At 41.4% G+C, this 15000-nt stretch overlaps 1 protein-coding gene and 1 long non-coding RNA gene across 5 annotated transcripts in view; one reads left to right on the top strand and one right to left on the bottom strand.

Annotated features, from left to right (window-relative positions):
• The window catches only part of LOC138964374 (uncharacterized), a 33124-nt gene extending 25993 nt beyond the window's left edge, over window positions 1-7131 (top strand). For all 4 annotated transcript variants that reach the window (XM_070336317.1, XM_070336315.1, XM_070336318.1 and 1 more), the window contains 5 exons: window positions 1249-1456; window positions 1726-1853; window positions 2200-2283; window positions 4122-4439; window positions 6868-7131. In XM_070336317.1, coding sequence (XP_070192418.1) covers window positions 1249-1456; window positions 1726-1853; window positions 2200-2283; window positions 4122-4439; window positions 6868-7040 — 911 coding nt within the window. In that variant the 3' untranslated portion in view covers window positions 7041-7131. The remainder of the gene's footprint in view (window positions 1-1248; window positions 1457-1725; window positions 1854-2199; window positions 2284-4121; window positions 4440-6867) is intronic.
• Window positions 7132-9789: 2658 nt separating this feature from the next.
• LOC138964375 (uncharacterized) lies at window positions 9790-12701 on the bottom strand. Its single transcript, XR_011455088.1, has 2 exons — window positions 11182-12701; window positions 9790-10241 (listed from the first exon to the last, which is right to left on the bottom strand). It is a non-coding gene; the product is annotated as an uncharacterized lncRNA (long non-coding RNA).
• Between the last annotated feature and the right edge of the window lie 2299 nt (window positions 12702-15000).

Below are 15000 nucleotides of genomic sequence, written 5' to 3'. Positions count from 1 at the left end.
AGAGTTCCTTTTACGAGGTCAAGCTTTTCAAAACGAGGCGAAGCAAGTATATTCAGCGAACGCTGCATAGCATACACACCAGAGTTAGTTGTTCATCCGGATCACAGGAAAAAAGCGCATCGGCTGCGTGGAACTTGCTTCGCCTCGTTTTCAATCAATCAATCAATCAATATGAAGCTTATATCGCGCGTATTCCGGGGGTACAGTTCTAAGCGCAGGGATTTATTTATTTTTTTATTTTTTATTTTATGCAATTGATATCGTGCACATATTCAAGGCGCAGGGATTTATTTATGCCGTGTGAGATGGAATTTTTTTTACACAATACATCACGCATTCACATCGGCCAGCAGATCGCAGCCATTTTTTTCATTTTTCATTACTTTATTGTCCCATCGCTGGGAAATTCGGGTCGCTTCCTCCCAGTGGAAAGCTAGCAGCAACGGAGTCGCGCTACCCAAGTGTCTGCGTGTTTAGGTGTATTCAGCCACCTGCACTTATGGCAGAATGACCAAGGTCTTTTACGTGCCATTGTGATGACACGGGGGTGGGACATGGCTTCCGTCTCTGGGTCTGCACATAAAGTTGACCCGTGTCCGTCCCGGTCCGAATTCGAACCTGCGACCTTCCGATCACAAGTCCAGTGCTCTACCAACTGAGCTACCGGGCCCCCTACATATCCTACTTTTCACGGCCTATTATTCCAAGTCACACGGGTATTTTGGTGGACATTTTATCTATGCCTATACAATTTTGCCAGGAAAGACCCTTTTGTCAATCGTGGGATCTTTAACGTGCACACCCCAATGTAGTGTACACGAAGGGACCTCGGTTTTTCGTCTCATCCGAAAGACTAGCACTTGAACCCACCACCTAGGTTAGGAAAGGGGAGATAAAATAGCTAACGCCGGACCCAGGGTCGAACTCGCAACCTCTCGCTTCCGAGCGCATGTGCGTTACCACTCGGCCACGCTTGTCCCCGTAAAAGGGGCGCTTAGTCTGCAACACCGTTTCAGAATCCTGTCAGAATTATTGACGAAAAACGTCTATCAAGAATTGGGAAAACTATGTGATTTTTGGTGTAATCCATGACAGAAAAGGAATAGATATATATCACCGTCTTTGTGACTAAAAGGGGCTTTGCTTTAAAAATGTCGGTCCCCCCAAGAAGTGATTTCCACTATTTGACCATCAGGGGTGATCAAGGACTTTCACAATTTATAAAAATAATCCTTTCCTCTCCTACAGGTGAAGTCAACCTCAGAAGATATTGCAGCGGGCCCATTTCTCAGGGGGAAAACACTCGTGTCAACTGCCTGATCGACTCCAAAGATCCTGAAAGCACTGTGTACTGGTCACTGGTCACTCCCAGTGGTCAGATAGTGGACCTGGGACGTTGCACTGGAATGAGGAACACCTGTCAGTCTCCACTCAGGCCTGACGTCACGCTGTTCAGGTGTGTGTCATATTTCAGTGCCTCAAAGTTTGTGTCTGAGAAATGTGTGTTAGTATACAAATGTGTGTTAGTTTATACATATGTGTGTGTCTATGTGTGTCTATATCTGTGAGTTTGTCCCACGTATATTCTCGGAGTTGCATATACGTGCGGCCTTAGCAGTCCATATGTGCGCGCTTATGAAGTCTATGAAGACACACGTTTGTACTAAAACTCTAACAACAATTACCAATTCAAGAATGTGTTAATTCATCATTTCACTCCAACAGGTGGTTCTCCTGGAGCATTGTAACCTTCCACAACTACACAGGAAACAGAGCAGGGAGTCAGCTGGTGTGCACCGCCACGCATTTTGGACGCAACAACTCCGACGCTTGCTCTCCTGACTTTCAGGACGGTGAGTTCTCATGAGTGAGTGAGCGAGAGAGTGAGTGAGTAAGCGAGTGAGCGAGTGGATGAGTGAGTGAGTGAGTGAGTGAGTGAGTGAGTGAGTGAGTGAGTGAGTGAGTGATACTCGGACAGAGTGAGTTAGTTAGAGTTAGTGAGTGAGTACGTAAACGTGCGGGTGAGTTGGCCATTGAGTGAGTGAGTGAGTGAGTGAGTGAGCGAGTGAGAGAAGGAGATAGGAAAGAGGGAGAAAAAAAGTGAGAATGAGAAAAAAATGCATGAGTGGGTTAGAAATTGGGAGAGTTCAATGGCTAACGATCGGTCGATTGATCAAATGAATTGTTTTAAATGTCCAGGTTCAACAATAAATCCACCACGAGGGATGACCACCGCGCCTACAATCACCTCTACCTCTACCACCACGAAAAGACCCAGCACAGGTATTTCTTTTTAAAAGTTAGAAAGCATTTAACTACAATCATTTCCGAATGTACAGAATAATCGGGAAAAGGAAAGTGACAATAAAAGGAATTATAGATTGGACGCTTCTTTAAATTCTCCTTTGAACCTTTCATACGTTGTGAACCTAGAGTCCAACGAATATAATTTATTATTACCATTCCAGTGCACCATATGCACCATAATTATGCATCATTTTCCAAATTCTGACGATTTATGTCAAATATATCTGTACGTCATTTCCTTTCTCTCTGGCGTTGTTTCGAAATCTGTCGCTCTCATGTGGACAAGAAATATGGAAGCAACTGAAACGCATGTTGAACATGGTTCATCTTGTGAGATTGTTGTGTGATCGCATTTGACCTGTGATTATTCATCTCGTCAGGTGAGTGACTCTAATTGGCTGACTAAGGTCACGAGAATGCTTTAACTGACAGGCATAATCAGATACGAGCGACCCAGTTTTCATTACGGCTGTTCCCTCTCATTCGCGGGGTCGCTTCGAAATTTCTTTTGGTCGAAATAGACGGTAATAAAACCGTTATTTCTAATATGCTGACTGTTAGCAACTGATAACAGACATGTCTCACAAATGATATCAGCATTCGCCTTCGGCTCATGGCTGATAAGCCATTTTCTCGACATGTCTGTTATCAGTTGCTAACAGTCAGCATATTAGAAATAACTTATATAAGTGTATGAAAAGTGTGTGTGTGTGTGTGTGTGTGTGTGTGTGTGTGTGTGTGTGTGTGTGTGTGTGTGTGTGTGTGTGTGTGTGTGTGTGTGTGTGCATGTGTGTTTGTGATGGGATGTTTCTTCTTTGGCCTTTTTGTGTGTGTCTATTTTGTTTTGCTTCGTTTCCTTTTTATATTTAGTCAAGTTTTGACTAAATATTTTAACATCGAGGGGGAATCGAAACGAGGGTCGTGGTGTATGTGCGTGTGTGCGTGTGTGCGTGTGAGCGTGTGTGTGTGTGTGTCTGTGTGTGTGTGTAGAGCGATTCAGACTAAACTACTGGACCGATCTTTATGAAATTTGACATGAGAGTTCCTGGGTATGAAATCCCCAGACGTTTTTTTCATTTTTTTGATAAATGTCTTTGATGACGTCATATCCGGCTTTTCGTGAAAGTTGAGGCGGCACTGTCACGCCCTCATTTTTCAACCAAATTGGTTCAAATTTTGGTCAAATAATCTTCGACGAAGCCCGGACTTCGGTATTGCATTTCAGCTTGGTGGCTTAAAAATTAATTAATGACTTTGGTCATTAAAAATCGGAAAATTGTAAAAAAAAATAAAAATTTATAAAACGATCCAAATTTACGTTTATCTTATTCTCCACCATTTGCTGATTCCAAAAACATATAAATATGTTATATTCGGATTAAAAACAAGCTCTGAAAATTAAATATATACAAATTATTATCAAAATTAAATTGTCCAAATCAATTTAAAAACACTTTCATCTTATTCCTTGTCGGTTCCTGATTCCAAAAACATATAGATATGATATGTTTGGATTAAAAACACGCTCAGAAAGTTAAAACAAAGAGAGGTACAGAAAAGCGTGCTATCCTTCTTAGCGCAACTACTACCCCGCTCTTCTTGTCAATTTCACTGCCTTTGCCATGAGCGGTGGACTGACGATGCTACGAGTATACGGTCTTGCTGAAAAATGGCATTGCGTTCAGTTTTATTCTGTGAGTTCGACAGCTACTTGACTAAATATTGTATTTTCGCCTTACGGGACTTGTTTTTCTCTCAAATTGCCCTTAAGTCCAAAATCCTTATCTTAAAAATTCTGTCACCGGGGGTTTCAGGCAATGTGACCCTGGATGCGTACTGCAGCTTTCCGAACCAGAAACGCATCAATTGCCACATCGACTCCGAGGACCCGCAGAGTGAGGTACAGTGGGCTCTCCTCACAAAGGAAGGCAACGTCCGAAGTCTTGGCAACTGCTCTGGTCTGAGAGGCAGCTGTCGGACAGCGCCTGGGACAAACGTGACTTTGTCCAGGTGGTATTCTTGGAGCACGGCCACTTTTCCGGACAGTGCTGACCTCTCTGGAAGCACGCTGTTCTGCTCGGCGTCCCATCTCGGGAAGTTCTACGTGTCTGAGTGTGCTTTGGAGGACCCGAGTGAGTATAGAGGATAATTATGCGGGATGCGGCTGTTGAGTGAGTAAGTTATTTCAGCGTAGCAACAGGGCTTGATATTTTGACGAAACAAATATATTGAGTAACGGTTATTGTGTTTTCAGCGTAGCAATAGGCCCCGATATTTTGACGAGACAAATAAAATGTATAATGCCAACGAGCACTGAGTAACAGCTATTGTGTTTTCAGCGTAGCAATAGGGCCTGATATTTTGGCGAGACAGATAGAATGCCAACGAATGAGTAAAGGCGGAGACAGACGCACAGCACAAAACCATGTTTTGGACAAAAACACCATCTCAAAACGTCGGGGAAACGCATGTTTTTAAAGAGGGGATGTCGCACGCGAAACACACAGATGAAGCGCGGTGCGTGTTTTCACAGAAATATCGGTCAGTGTCAACTTGACCCGTCCAGCTATCGCGCTGTGTTTGCGTTTGTAAACAACACGGCTGGCAGCGCCCACTGATACGGTCAGTGTCAGCTTGACCCGTCCAGCTACCGCGCTGTGTTTGGGTTTGTAAACAACAAGGCTGGCAGCGCCCACTGATATTATTGCCTCTCTTCAATCGTGACAGGCTCCATAGACTCTAGTTAGGATTCATGGGTCCGATACTACCCTGAATCGGCACCACATCTGAGTCGGCCATTTTTTTCTATCTCCGTGGTGCCGGAAACCGAGTCACGTGAGTTGATCGTCCGCGCTCATTGGCTGACTACCAAAACGTGTTTTCAGATTTTAGAGTCATCTTGAACACACGGCCAGTACCGTGTAACTGGCCTTGATACGGAACGATCCAAGGGGGGCAATCTCAGTCATCCGAAAGAGGGAAATCCAAACGCAATCCGCTTTGTTCGATTTTATGGGCTTGGACGATAGAGAAAAATAAGAAAAGCAAAAGCTGGAGTCCAGTCTGGACGAAACTGCTATCAAGAACGCAGAATTGATTTTTTCTGAGTTTTTGTTTTGCCGTAAGCGCCGTGTCGAGCTAAAACTGAAGTTGCGGCACAATTTCGCTTCTCGCACATCTGATGCTTGTTGACATGCATCAACGAAGGGGCCTCACTCTGGAAGAGTTTCCTGCTCCGATAAACATGGTGCTTACGGCACACAAAAAACTCAGAAAATATCAATTCTGCGTTCTTGATAGCAGTTTCGTCCAGACTGGACTCCAGCTTTTGCTTTTCTTATTTTTCTCTATCGTCCAAGCCCATAAAATCGAACAAAGCGGATTGCGTTTGGATTTCCCTCTTTCAGATGACTGAGATTGCCCCCCTTGGATCGTTCCGTATCAAGGCCAGTTACACGGTACTGGCCGTGTGTTCAAGATGAGTTTAGAGTATGCTCTAAAACTCAAAACACGATGCGAAAACACGAAACAGTGTTTTCTGAAACGCGTTTTGGGGGATGTCACACGGAAAACACGCTGTTTTGTGTTTGTTTTAAAAGAAAACACTGTTTTGTGTTGTGCGTCTGACATGGTCTTAACAGCCATTGTGTTTTCAGCGTAGCAATAGGGCCTGATATTTTGGCGAGACAAATATAATGCCAACGAATGAGTAACAGCTATTGTGTTTTTAGCGTAGCAATAGGGCCTGATATTTTGACGAGATTAAATATATTGCCAACGAATGAGTAACAGCTATTATGTTTTCAGCGTAGCAATAGGACGGTCGACCCGATATTTTTACGAGACAAATATCATGCCAACGATCGTCGAAGTTGAAAAAGAACAAAATTGAAAAAGAGCATAACACGTGCAAACGCTATTCTTTATAAAATAAAATACAATTAATTACTTAAAGCTGCGTTATATATTTTGCTTCAGTTGCTTCATATTTCTAACAAATGTCTGAAAGTAAGCTCTTTTTGGGTTCCTCTTAAAAGTAAAAGTATGATTTTTTTACACAAAGGCATTATTATGCGTCATCATGATTGTATCAGTAAATACGTTGGTCGACACTTCGAAACGCAGAAGTGAATTAGACAGCATAAGGCTTTATTCATTTATCTGTTTTAATGTTAACTATTCATCAGTCTTACTTATGTGTATTTCAGCCGCAGAAGTGATCCAGTGCATTATCGGGCGTGCTTTATCTATTTACTTCTCTAATTGTTGTTTATTTAATGTTTGTGTTTTTAGCCGCAAAAGTGAGGGACTGCATGTGAGATGGTGGTCTTTGAATTTACTTATCTTATTGTTGTTTATTTTGATTATTTTTGGGTTTTCGTCACAATGGTGAAAAACCATATAAAGGGGCGTGCTTTATTTAATGTTTTTTGTTTAAGTTGTTTATTGTGTGTGTGTGTGTGTGTGTGTGTGTGTGTGTGTGTGTGTGTGCACGGTGTGTGTGTGTGTGTGTGTGTGCACGGTGTGTGTGTGTGTGTGTGTGTGTGTGTGTGTTTTCAGCTGCGGAAGTGAAGGACTGCACCAGGGGACGCAAGGAGTGTAACTCCAGAGGCTGGCAGAGAAACACTGGGTCCATCAACGGTGTAGCTGTGTGCTGTCCACCTCGTCCGGACAACCTTGGACTGTCCATGAATCTCAACTATAGGGATCATCCTTGTCTGTGTCCCAAATAGATACACAGGATGTCCAAGTTTGGCTGTTGTGCGGGATCCGTTGGGTCGTGATTTCATGCTGAACATGATGATAAAATCGCATCTGTACATGTTTGAGAGTGTGTGTGGTTTTGTTCGCATGTGTGTGTACGTGTGTGTGTGTGTGTGTGTGTGTATGTGTGTGTGTGTGTGTTCGTGTGCGTGTGTTCGTGTGCGTGTGCGTGTGTGTAACGTGAGTGTGTGTGTGTAACGTGAGTGTGTGTGTGTTTGTGTGAGACGTGAGTGTGGATAACGTGAGTGTGTGTGTGACGTGTGTGTGTGTGTGTGTGTGTTTGTGTGTATCTATCTATCTATGTATCTATATATCTATCTATCTACCTATATATATATCTGTATATCTATATGTCTGTCTATATATAATTATATCTATCTGTCTGTGTCTATCTATCTTATTGTTTTTAATAAATCATTTCAGTATTTCTGCCTTAATTGAGCTAACTAGTTTGGTATTTCCTTTTCTGACATCATGTTATTAAACAATCTTATTTGGTTATCTTCATGTATGGTGTTGCCTTGCATTGTCCTTAATCAACAAAGTTGTGCTGTCAACTTGCACGTGAATGTATTTTGTTTCATCTTTACTGCTTCTAGTTCAATTATTATGAAGTTTTTGATTGTTCAAAGTGCAGATTCTTTTTAACATGGATGGAAAATTGGTTCACACTTAACCTTTTCAAAACCATTTGAAGCTTTCCAAAAATAATACATTGTAAATGGTATGGATACAGTTGTCTTTCTGCTCGGCTGTATGCTGCCTGAGTTCCATGCAATTTGTGTTAACTGTGACTGTGCCTCATTTATGTCAGGTTAGATTAAAGCAGTTATTATCAAGATTGTTCACACATGCTACTTCAAAAAGTGACATATTATTGTGTTAACAATTGTTTAATGAATCTCAAACAAACAAACAAAACTAACAACAACAACAACAACAACACCAACAGCAACAACAAGAAATTCCTCCGATAGGAAAAACACCCCCGTTGGTCAAAGGGAAATAACCATTCTCACTGCTCAGGATTGAGCAATTTAGAGCTTATCTCTAAGCCCTTTTGAACTGTTCTGGCTTCTCAAAGGAAGGCCAGTGCATACAGATACACAAAAGCCGCCAGACCACATCACAAACAGAACTGAACAATTCACAGGTGTTGCCCACATAGAGACACACACACACACACAAACACAGAGAAGCCGTATATATAGAGAGATAGATGACAGTGTATTTTTCGCGTGGCTATAAATTGATTCGACCTTTGCACTTTTACAGTGAGGATAATTTACGGGTCCAATTTACGTTCTGGACACTGCGGTGACCTTCTAAAAATAGTAACAGAACGCCGGGAATATCCGAAGATGCCCCCTCCTACTGTAGTGCACCATACGAAGGAAGGGAGGTAAACGCTGAAAACATGGAGAAGATAAGGAAGAGTTATGCCGTAGTTGATCCCCCAAAAAAACCAAAATCCACCAATAACTCCCTAACCGTGTGTTTGACTGGTCCCAATTTTTGTAAGGACCGTCTCAGGAATGTATAGAACCTGTTCACCAAGTTTGGTGACGATCGGTCCGTTCATTCTTGAGATCTACTTGCGAACACAAACAAACACACAAACATACAAACATACAAACAAACAAACACACAAACAAACAAACACATCGACCGAAACCTATACACACCCCTATACCGGGGGTGTAACAACAACAACAAGACATCACCTATTTTCAAGACACAAGAAAAAGCGTGCGATCAAATATCGCGTATGGTATTTCCTTGTTTTCACTACCTATTTTATTCATGTTTTTATTACTTAGTTAGTGGAAGGATTTTTTGTAATGTATGTTTGGTGATGGTGTATGCTTTTAATGTTGTTGACTATGAATGTAGATGTAAATGCTTGTATAACTGTGTTTTAATTTTAAATGTGTCAAGCGCAGAGAGCATAATTGTAAAGTTATGATGTTGCGCTATATAAATGCTCATTTATTATTATTATTATTATTATTATTATTAAATAGACCAGCAGTAAAACAGGCATCTGACAGATAAGCTCCCTTCACCTTTTGTTGGGTCAACTAGGCCGACCTGATAGGTCCAATACAAAACATTTGTAACCGCTGACAAAAAAGATGTCCTCCTCTGCTGATTATGACGTACACCAATACATGTTGATGACAAGCATAGCACCTATCACAGTACACACAGCACAAGGTATGTAGTTGATCAGGAAGTGAATAAGTTGCATCTAGTGTAGATCGGTTCTGCCAGTGACTGTGCAAGCGACCATGATTGAGACTGACTATTTCATTTGTTGTTGTTTTGGTTTTAAATGGTACAGATCACAACAAAATAACTCAAACAAGGTAATATATATGTGAAGTCTTAGAAGCTTATAATTGCAGGGCATCATCTGTGGCATCATTGGCTTAACAGGACAAGGAACCACACTCACATGTAGCCATGCAAGGAAACCCAGCAACTGACGATGGAAATAAACGTATTGTCACGCACTGATGCGTGGAAGATGAATACACAGAATAAAAATCAGATACTCACACTCAATCACTCGCTTTCATGCCCTATACTAAACCAGGAAAACTATTTGCAGACCAAATCAATTTAGTCAACCAATAAAGACTTGATCATCACAAACACAACAACATTATCAACTTTCATGCACTCAAACTAAAAAGAAATAACTCAAAGGAAAAATGACTGTAACATAATATACTTATATAACTGAAAAAGTGCCAGAATAAACCAATACTGTCAAACACTAAGAAAACAGTTTTCGGAACAATTATCCAGATTCGTTGTTCATTTGCCTGACAAGCCTGCCAGGATCAGTCTCCTAACCAGAATTATCTCATTTGACGACGAGAACGAAGTCAAAGCCGAGAATCCAATCAGTGTCAGATCTTGACCCGGATCAGCCGACGATGAAAACGAGGATGAAGTCGAGAACCCTATCAGTGTTAGCTCATGCACGAGATCACTCGACGACGTAGACGAAGTTCCCGATCAGTGTTAGATCAGGATCAGTCGAAGACGAGAACGCGGACGAAGCCGACAGGTTCCACATCAGGAACAGCATCGATAACAGGCTCAATGCCCTGAGGACTGGATTTACAGGTCTGACATCTAGGCTGGATTCACCGCAGGATCTGTTAAATAAAAGTTGGTCTAAGTAATCTGATCAAAAGACCTAAACCATAGTTACCAAACCTTGTGTGTTTATTTCCAAGTTCAAACAACAATTCCATTTTGCTGCTGAACTTGGACCTAAAATTTTACAAATATGAACTTCCAACGTCCACACGAAAAATCTTCCTTCAAAAATAATCTAAGTTCCGATTCACAATCAGAACATGAAGATTCTTCTTCGAAAATATTTACAAGTTAACTTTCTTCAAAGTTGTTATTTTCCTTTTGCAAAAATATTCACAAAGTCAAAATTGCTTTTAAAACATGACAACTTATGACCTCTCTAACTTCCTGTCCACTTATAGACACACAAGGTCAAGGTCAAACATGTTCTACAAATTCACAACAAAAGTATCTCAAATGGCAGCCTTTCGCACTTCCAAAGAATTTTCACAACAGGTTATGAAAATTAAAACAACATGCTTCCGCCATTTTGACTTCAAGGGACACAACTCTCCGCTCACTTCCATCAATAGACATAACCCACTTTCCCCAGAAATAGTTACTCATTGTCCGTAAATTTATCTTCACACTCTCATTCAAAATCCAAGCCCTACTGCTTCACATTATAACAACATGTATCCATTTACATTTTAGGAATCTCCTAAATCATTTTTACATCAGGTAGCTTCAAAGTTATTCACCATGTGGGACCATGAGGTCCGCCATTTTGGAAAACGAAAAATGCATGGCCAAACTATGTACAGGCGCATAGGCAATTTGAAAATGTTACCACCCTCCTATCCCAAATAATACCTACTACAATCGAACATAAACCAAACTGAAACTCAGAAAATAAAGCACATATTCACACATTCTTTCGAACATACTAAGGGTCTTGCTAGTTACAGAATATCCAGCATAACACGCTCACACTGCAGAATCAACATTTTCGCTCACCATAATATCCCGTGATAGGATGAATCTTTGAGCAAAACATCATCTTGACAGAAGCCATTTGAACAAGGGCTTTCTTCCTTGAAGACACCACACCACACTGTTCTAGGGAAACGGAATTCAAACAAGCCTTCACACTTTCCGTCCTGTCAGGAGTTCAATCGAGAACCACCTGAGACCGACACTTCATGTCCTCGCGCTGTGAGTTTAGGTTACAACTGCCGTCCTGTCCGTCACACTCACGTGACCGTCTCACTTCTGACCCTAGGTTCTATAACTCGTTTAAGCTTGTTTTGTTTTCCTAACCTGACTTCCCTCCCTTCTACCACATATCTCGGCAAAACTGGAAACAATCAGTTTTAACAAAATTGAACCGTGACACGTATGTTAATGTTGTTGTTGATGGCAAGTACACTTCTTTGCAAGAGTTGTGATTTTTTCGTTCTGAACTTTTTTTTCGTATGCCACGATTCACAACATCTCACACTTCTGAGACTTCCGATGCACTGTCCTCTGAGCCTTCACTGGCTTTACTGGCCTCTGAACCAGCGACACTGGACTCGTCAAGCTGGGCGCCATGAGTGGTGGGAACAGCCTGACCTGTGGATAGCCCAGCTCTGCTGGCATCCTGAGGACCGTTGTCTGGAGGACCGTTGACTGGCAGGGCTTTCTGATGACCACCTGCCCTGCGTTTCCTGATGCAGTTAGCTCCAGCACCAACTGCTGCCATGACGACACACACACCTGCAACACTCAGACCGATGGCCAGAGTGCTCGGTGAACTGTATTTCGTGTCTGTGAGCGTTGCAGTTCTGGTGTTGTCACTCTTGTTTTTGTCTCCAGACGTTGTGTTGTGTGTTTTAACGTCTTCCTCGTCTCCAGATGTTGTGTTGTGTTTTTCGCTGTTTTCCCCGTCTCCAGGCACACACACACACACACACACACACACACACACACACACACACACACACACGCACGCACGCACACACACACACACACACACACACACACACACACACACACACAATATATATATGTAATATCATTACGTACTGGTTACACATTTCTATATATGGTAATATGTAATATCATTACGTACTGGTTACAAATATTGGATCTTCCAAAAACATCTCATCTGAGCAAAGTATATATAATCTTATGTGCAGTGAAACATATCCATGGATATCATTTGTAAAACAATTGTTACAAGTCATTGGATTAGATCATGTGTTGAAAAATCAGTTTAGTTTTAATGTGAAAAGGTTAAAATATGTTAGTACGTATATGTCAAAAATTGGAACTCCAATATATACAATTCTGGACAGGTCAAATAAGAAGTTTACCAAAGTTAATTTTGTATTAAAGAATAGTAACAAATTATAAAACGGAACCATATCTGTTATGCATAAAACAAAGAAAATATAAACAGTCGTTCTGTAAACTAAGAATAAGTGCCCACGACCCGAAAATTGAAACTGGTAGATTCAGCAATACACCTAGGGAAAATAGATTATGTAAAACATGTGGAGTAATAGAAGATGAAATTCATTTTCAAGATAACTGCCTGGAAAACAACCAATTACGAAAATCTTTCATGTGTGAAATTAATCGACCTATATATTCATATGATGTAATGTACCAAGTCAACTTTTGTAAGTAGACAATGTAGAAACTAAATTGGGAGAATTTGTATATAATTGCTTCCAAAAAATTATATTCCAAATTCTTATAATAAACATGGACATTTTTTTCAATAATCTATCAACGACTACATTTTTCGCAAGCCACCAGACAAGTTACAGAATTGTGCCGACGGAAGGTGTGGGTACACTCTTAAAATCAGCGCAGTGTCTGCACATGTACCGAGAGAAAGTGCGCGCGCGTGTGTGTGTGTGTGTGTGTGTGTGTGTGTGTGTGTGTGTGTGTGTGTGTGTGTGTGTTTGTGTGTGTGGGGGGGTCGTGTGAGTGTGTGTGTGTATGTATGTGTGTGTTCGCGTGTGTGTTTGCGTGTGAGTGCGCGCGTGAGTGTGTGTGTGTGTGTGTGTGTGTGTATGTGTGTGTGTGTGTGTGTGTGTGTGTGTGTGTGTGTGTGTGTGTGGTCTTGTTCGCATCAGCTTTGTTCTCACTCAAAAACGTGTTTACAGCATTTAAGCTTGTATGTGCCACTTCCTAATTGTGTTAAAAGCTATTGACACACCTATTAATTGCTTTAACTATAAAAGATGATTGACCAATGTTCCCCGTGTGAAGCGAAAAGGTTGCTTACCAAAATGTTATGCACTTGCATTGTGTTGCTTTCACGGTAATTCGCATTTGGAACGAAAGAATATACAATTGTGACCCCCCACTACGGAATGAGTCGCATGTCACCTTTGCATGATTTTCATATTTTTACATTTTCCTAAAGAATTTGTTATGCTCTATCCAGTGGTGAAAACCGTTTTACAAAAGAGCGAAAACTGTTTGAGTTATAAGCCTGGAACTAAGGTGACCCTCACACTGTTACTAGACACTCCCCGGACTTATATTAAGCCTAGCGCAGAACCGCGCGAGGTGTCATGCGACTCATTTTGTGGTGGAGGGTCACAATGTACTGATAGAGCCCAAGAAACAGTGACTCAAACTTAAAAGTATGAGCAATGTAAAAGAATGGAAATCATGGGTACATTAGATGTTAATATCTGTGAACATATTTTGATATTGGTCGTACAAAATATGCCACTACTTTTATCCGCCACCTTGCATTTTCCTATTGGTTTTATAATGCGTATTCATGTTAATTGATATTTCTATTGTGCTTGGTAACGCTCTGTACTTCTGTAATTTAGAAGCAGGGATATAGAATACATTTGTGACCCTCCACCACGGAATGAGTCACATGTCACTTTTGCATGATTTTCATATTTTTACATTTTCCTAAAGAGTTTTTTTATGCTCTATCCAGTGTGGTGAAACCCGTTTCAGAAAAGAGCGAAAACTTGTTTGAGATATAAGCCCGTGACTAAGGTGACCCTCACACTGTTACCAGACACTCCCCGGACTTATATTAAGCCTAGCGCAGAACCGCGCGAGGTGACATGCGACTCATTTCGTGGTGGAGGGTCACATTTTGTACATGTTTCCTTGTCTCTTTTTGCTTTTTGATGGTTCAATTGTTTGGACATTCTTTGTAGGTCCTTGTAAAAATATCATTATCCGTGATCTGAATATATTTTAAAACTGACATCAGAACTTAGGGATCCTGAGAGAGAGAGAGAGAGAGAGAGAGAGAGAGAGAGAGAGAGAGAGAGAGAGAGAGAGAGAGAGAGAGAGAGAGAGAGAGAGAGAGAGAGAGACATAGCGTGAGAGAGAGTGAGAGAGAGAGTGAGAGAGAAAGTTTTGTTAGTTTTGGGTGGGGGGGGGGGGAGACAGAGAGGTGGGGAGACAGACAGACAGACAGACAAACAAACAGACATACAGACACATAAATACCAACAGAGAGGGTCTGACTGTATGTGTACGTGTCTATGTTCTGGCTTGCATGCGTATATGTTTGTCTGTCTGTCAGCTGAGGAACATTGCGAGAGATATAATTCTGGCCAGTCCTCTTTCTTGGATGTCAATTACAATAAAACGCAATACAATACAAAACTATACAATACAACACAATGCAACGCAACGCAACATGCACGCACGCACGCACGCACGCACGCGCGCACACACACACACACACACACGCACACACACACAAACACACACACATACATACCCACACACACACACACACACACACACACACACACAGACACACACACACACACACACACACACACACACACACAC

The sequence above is a fragment of the Littorina saxatilis genome, linkage group LG4 (genome assembly GCF_037325665.1).
Source record: "Littorina saxatilis isolate snail1 linkage group LG4, US_GU_Lsax_2.0, whole genome shotgun sequence".
NCBI classification, from domain to species: Eukaryota; Metazoa; Mollusca; class Gastropoda; order Littorinimorpha; family Littorinidae; genus Littorina; species Littorina saxatilis.
Note: the sequence above shows the minus strand (reverse complement) of the source record. Positions and strands in the feature narration are given on the sequence as shown.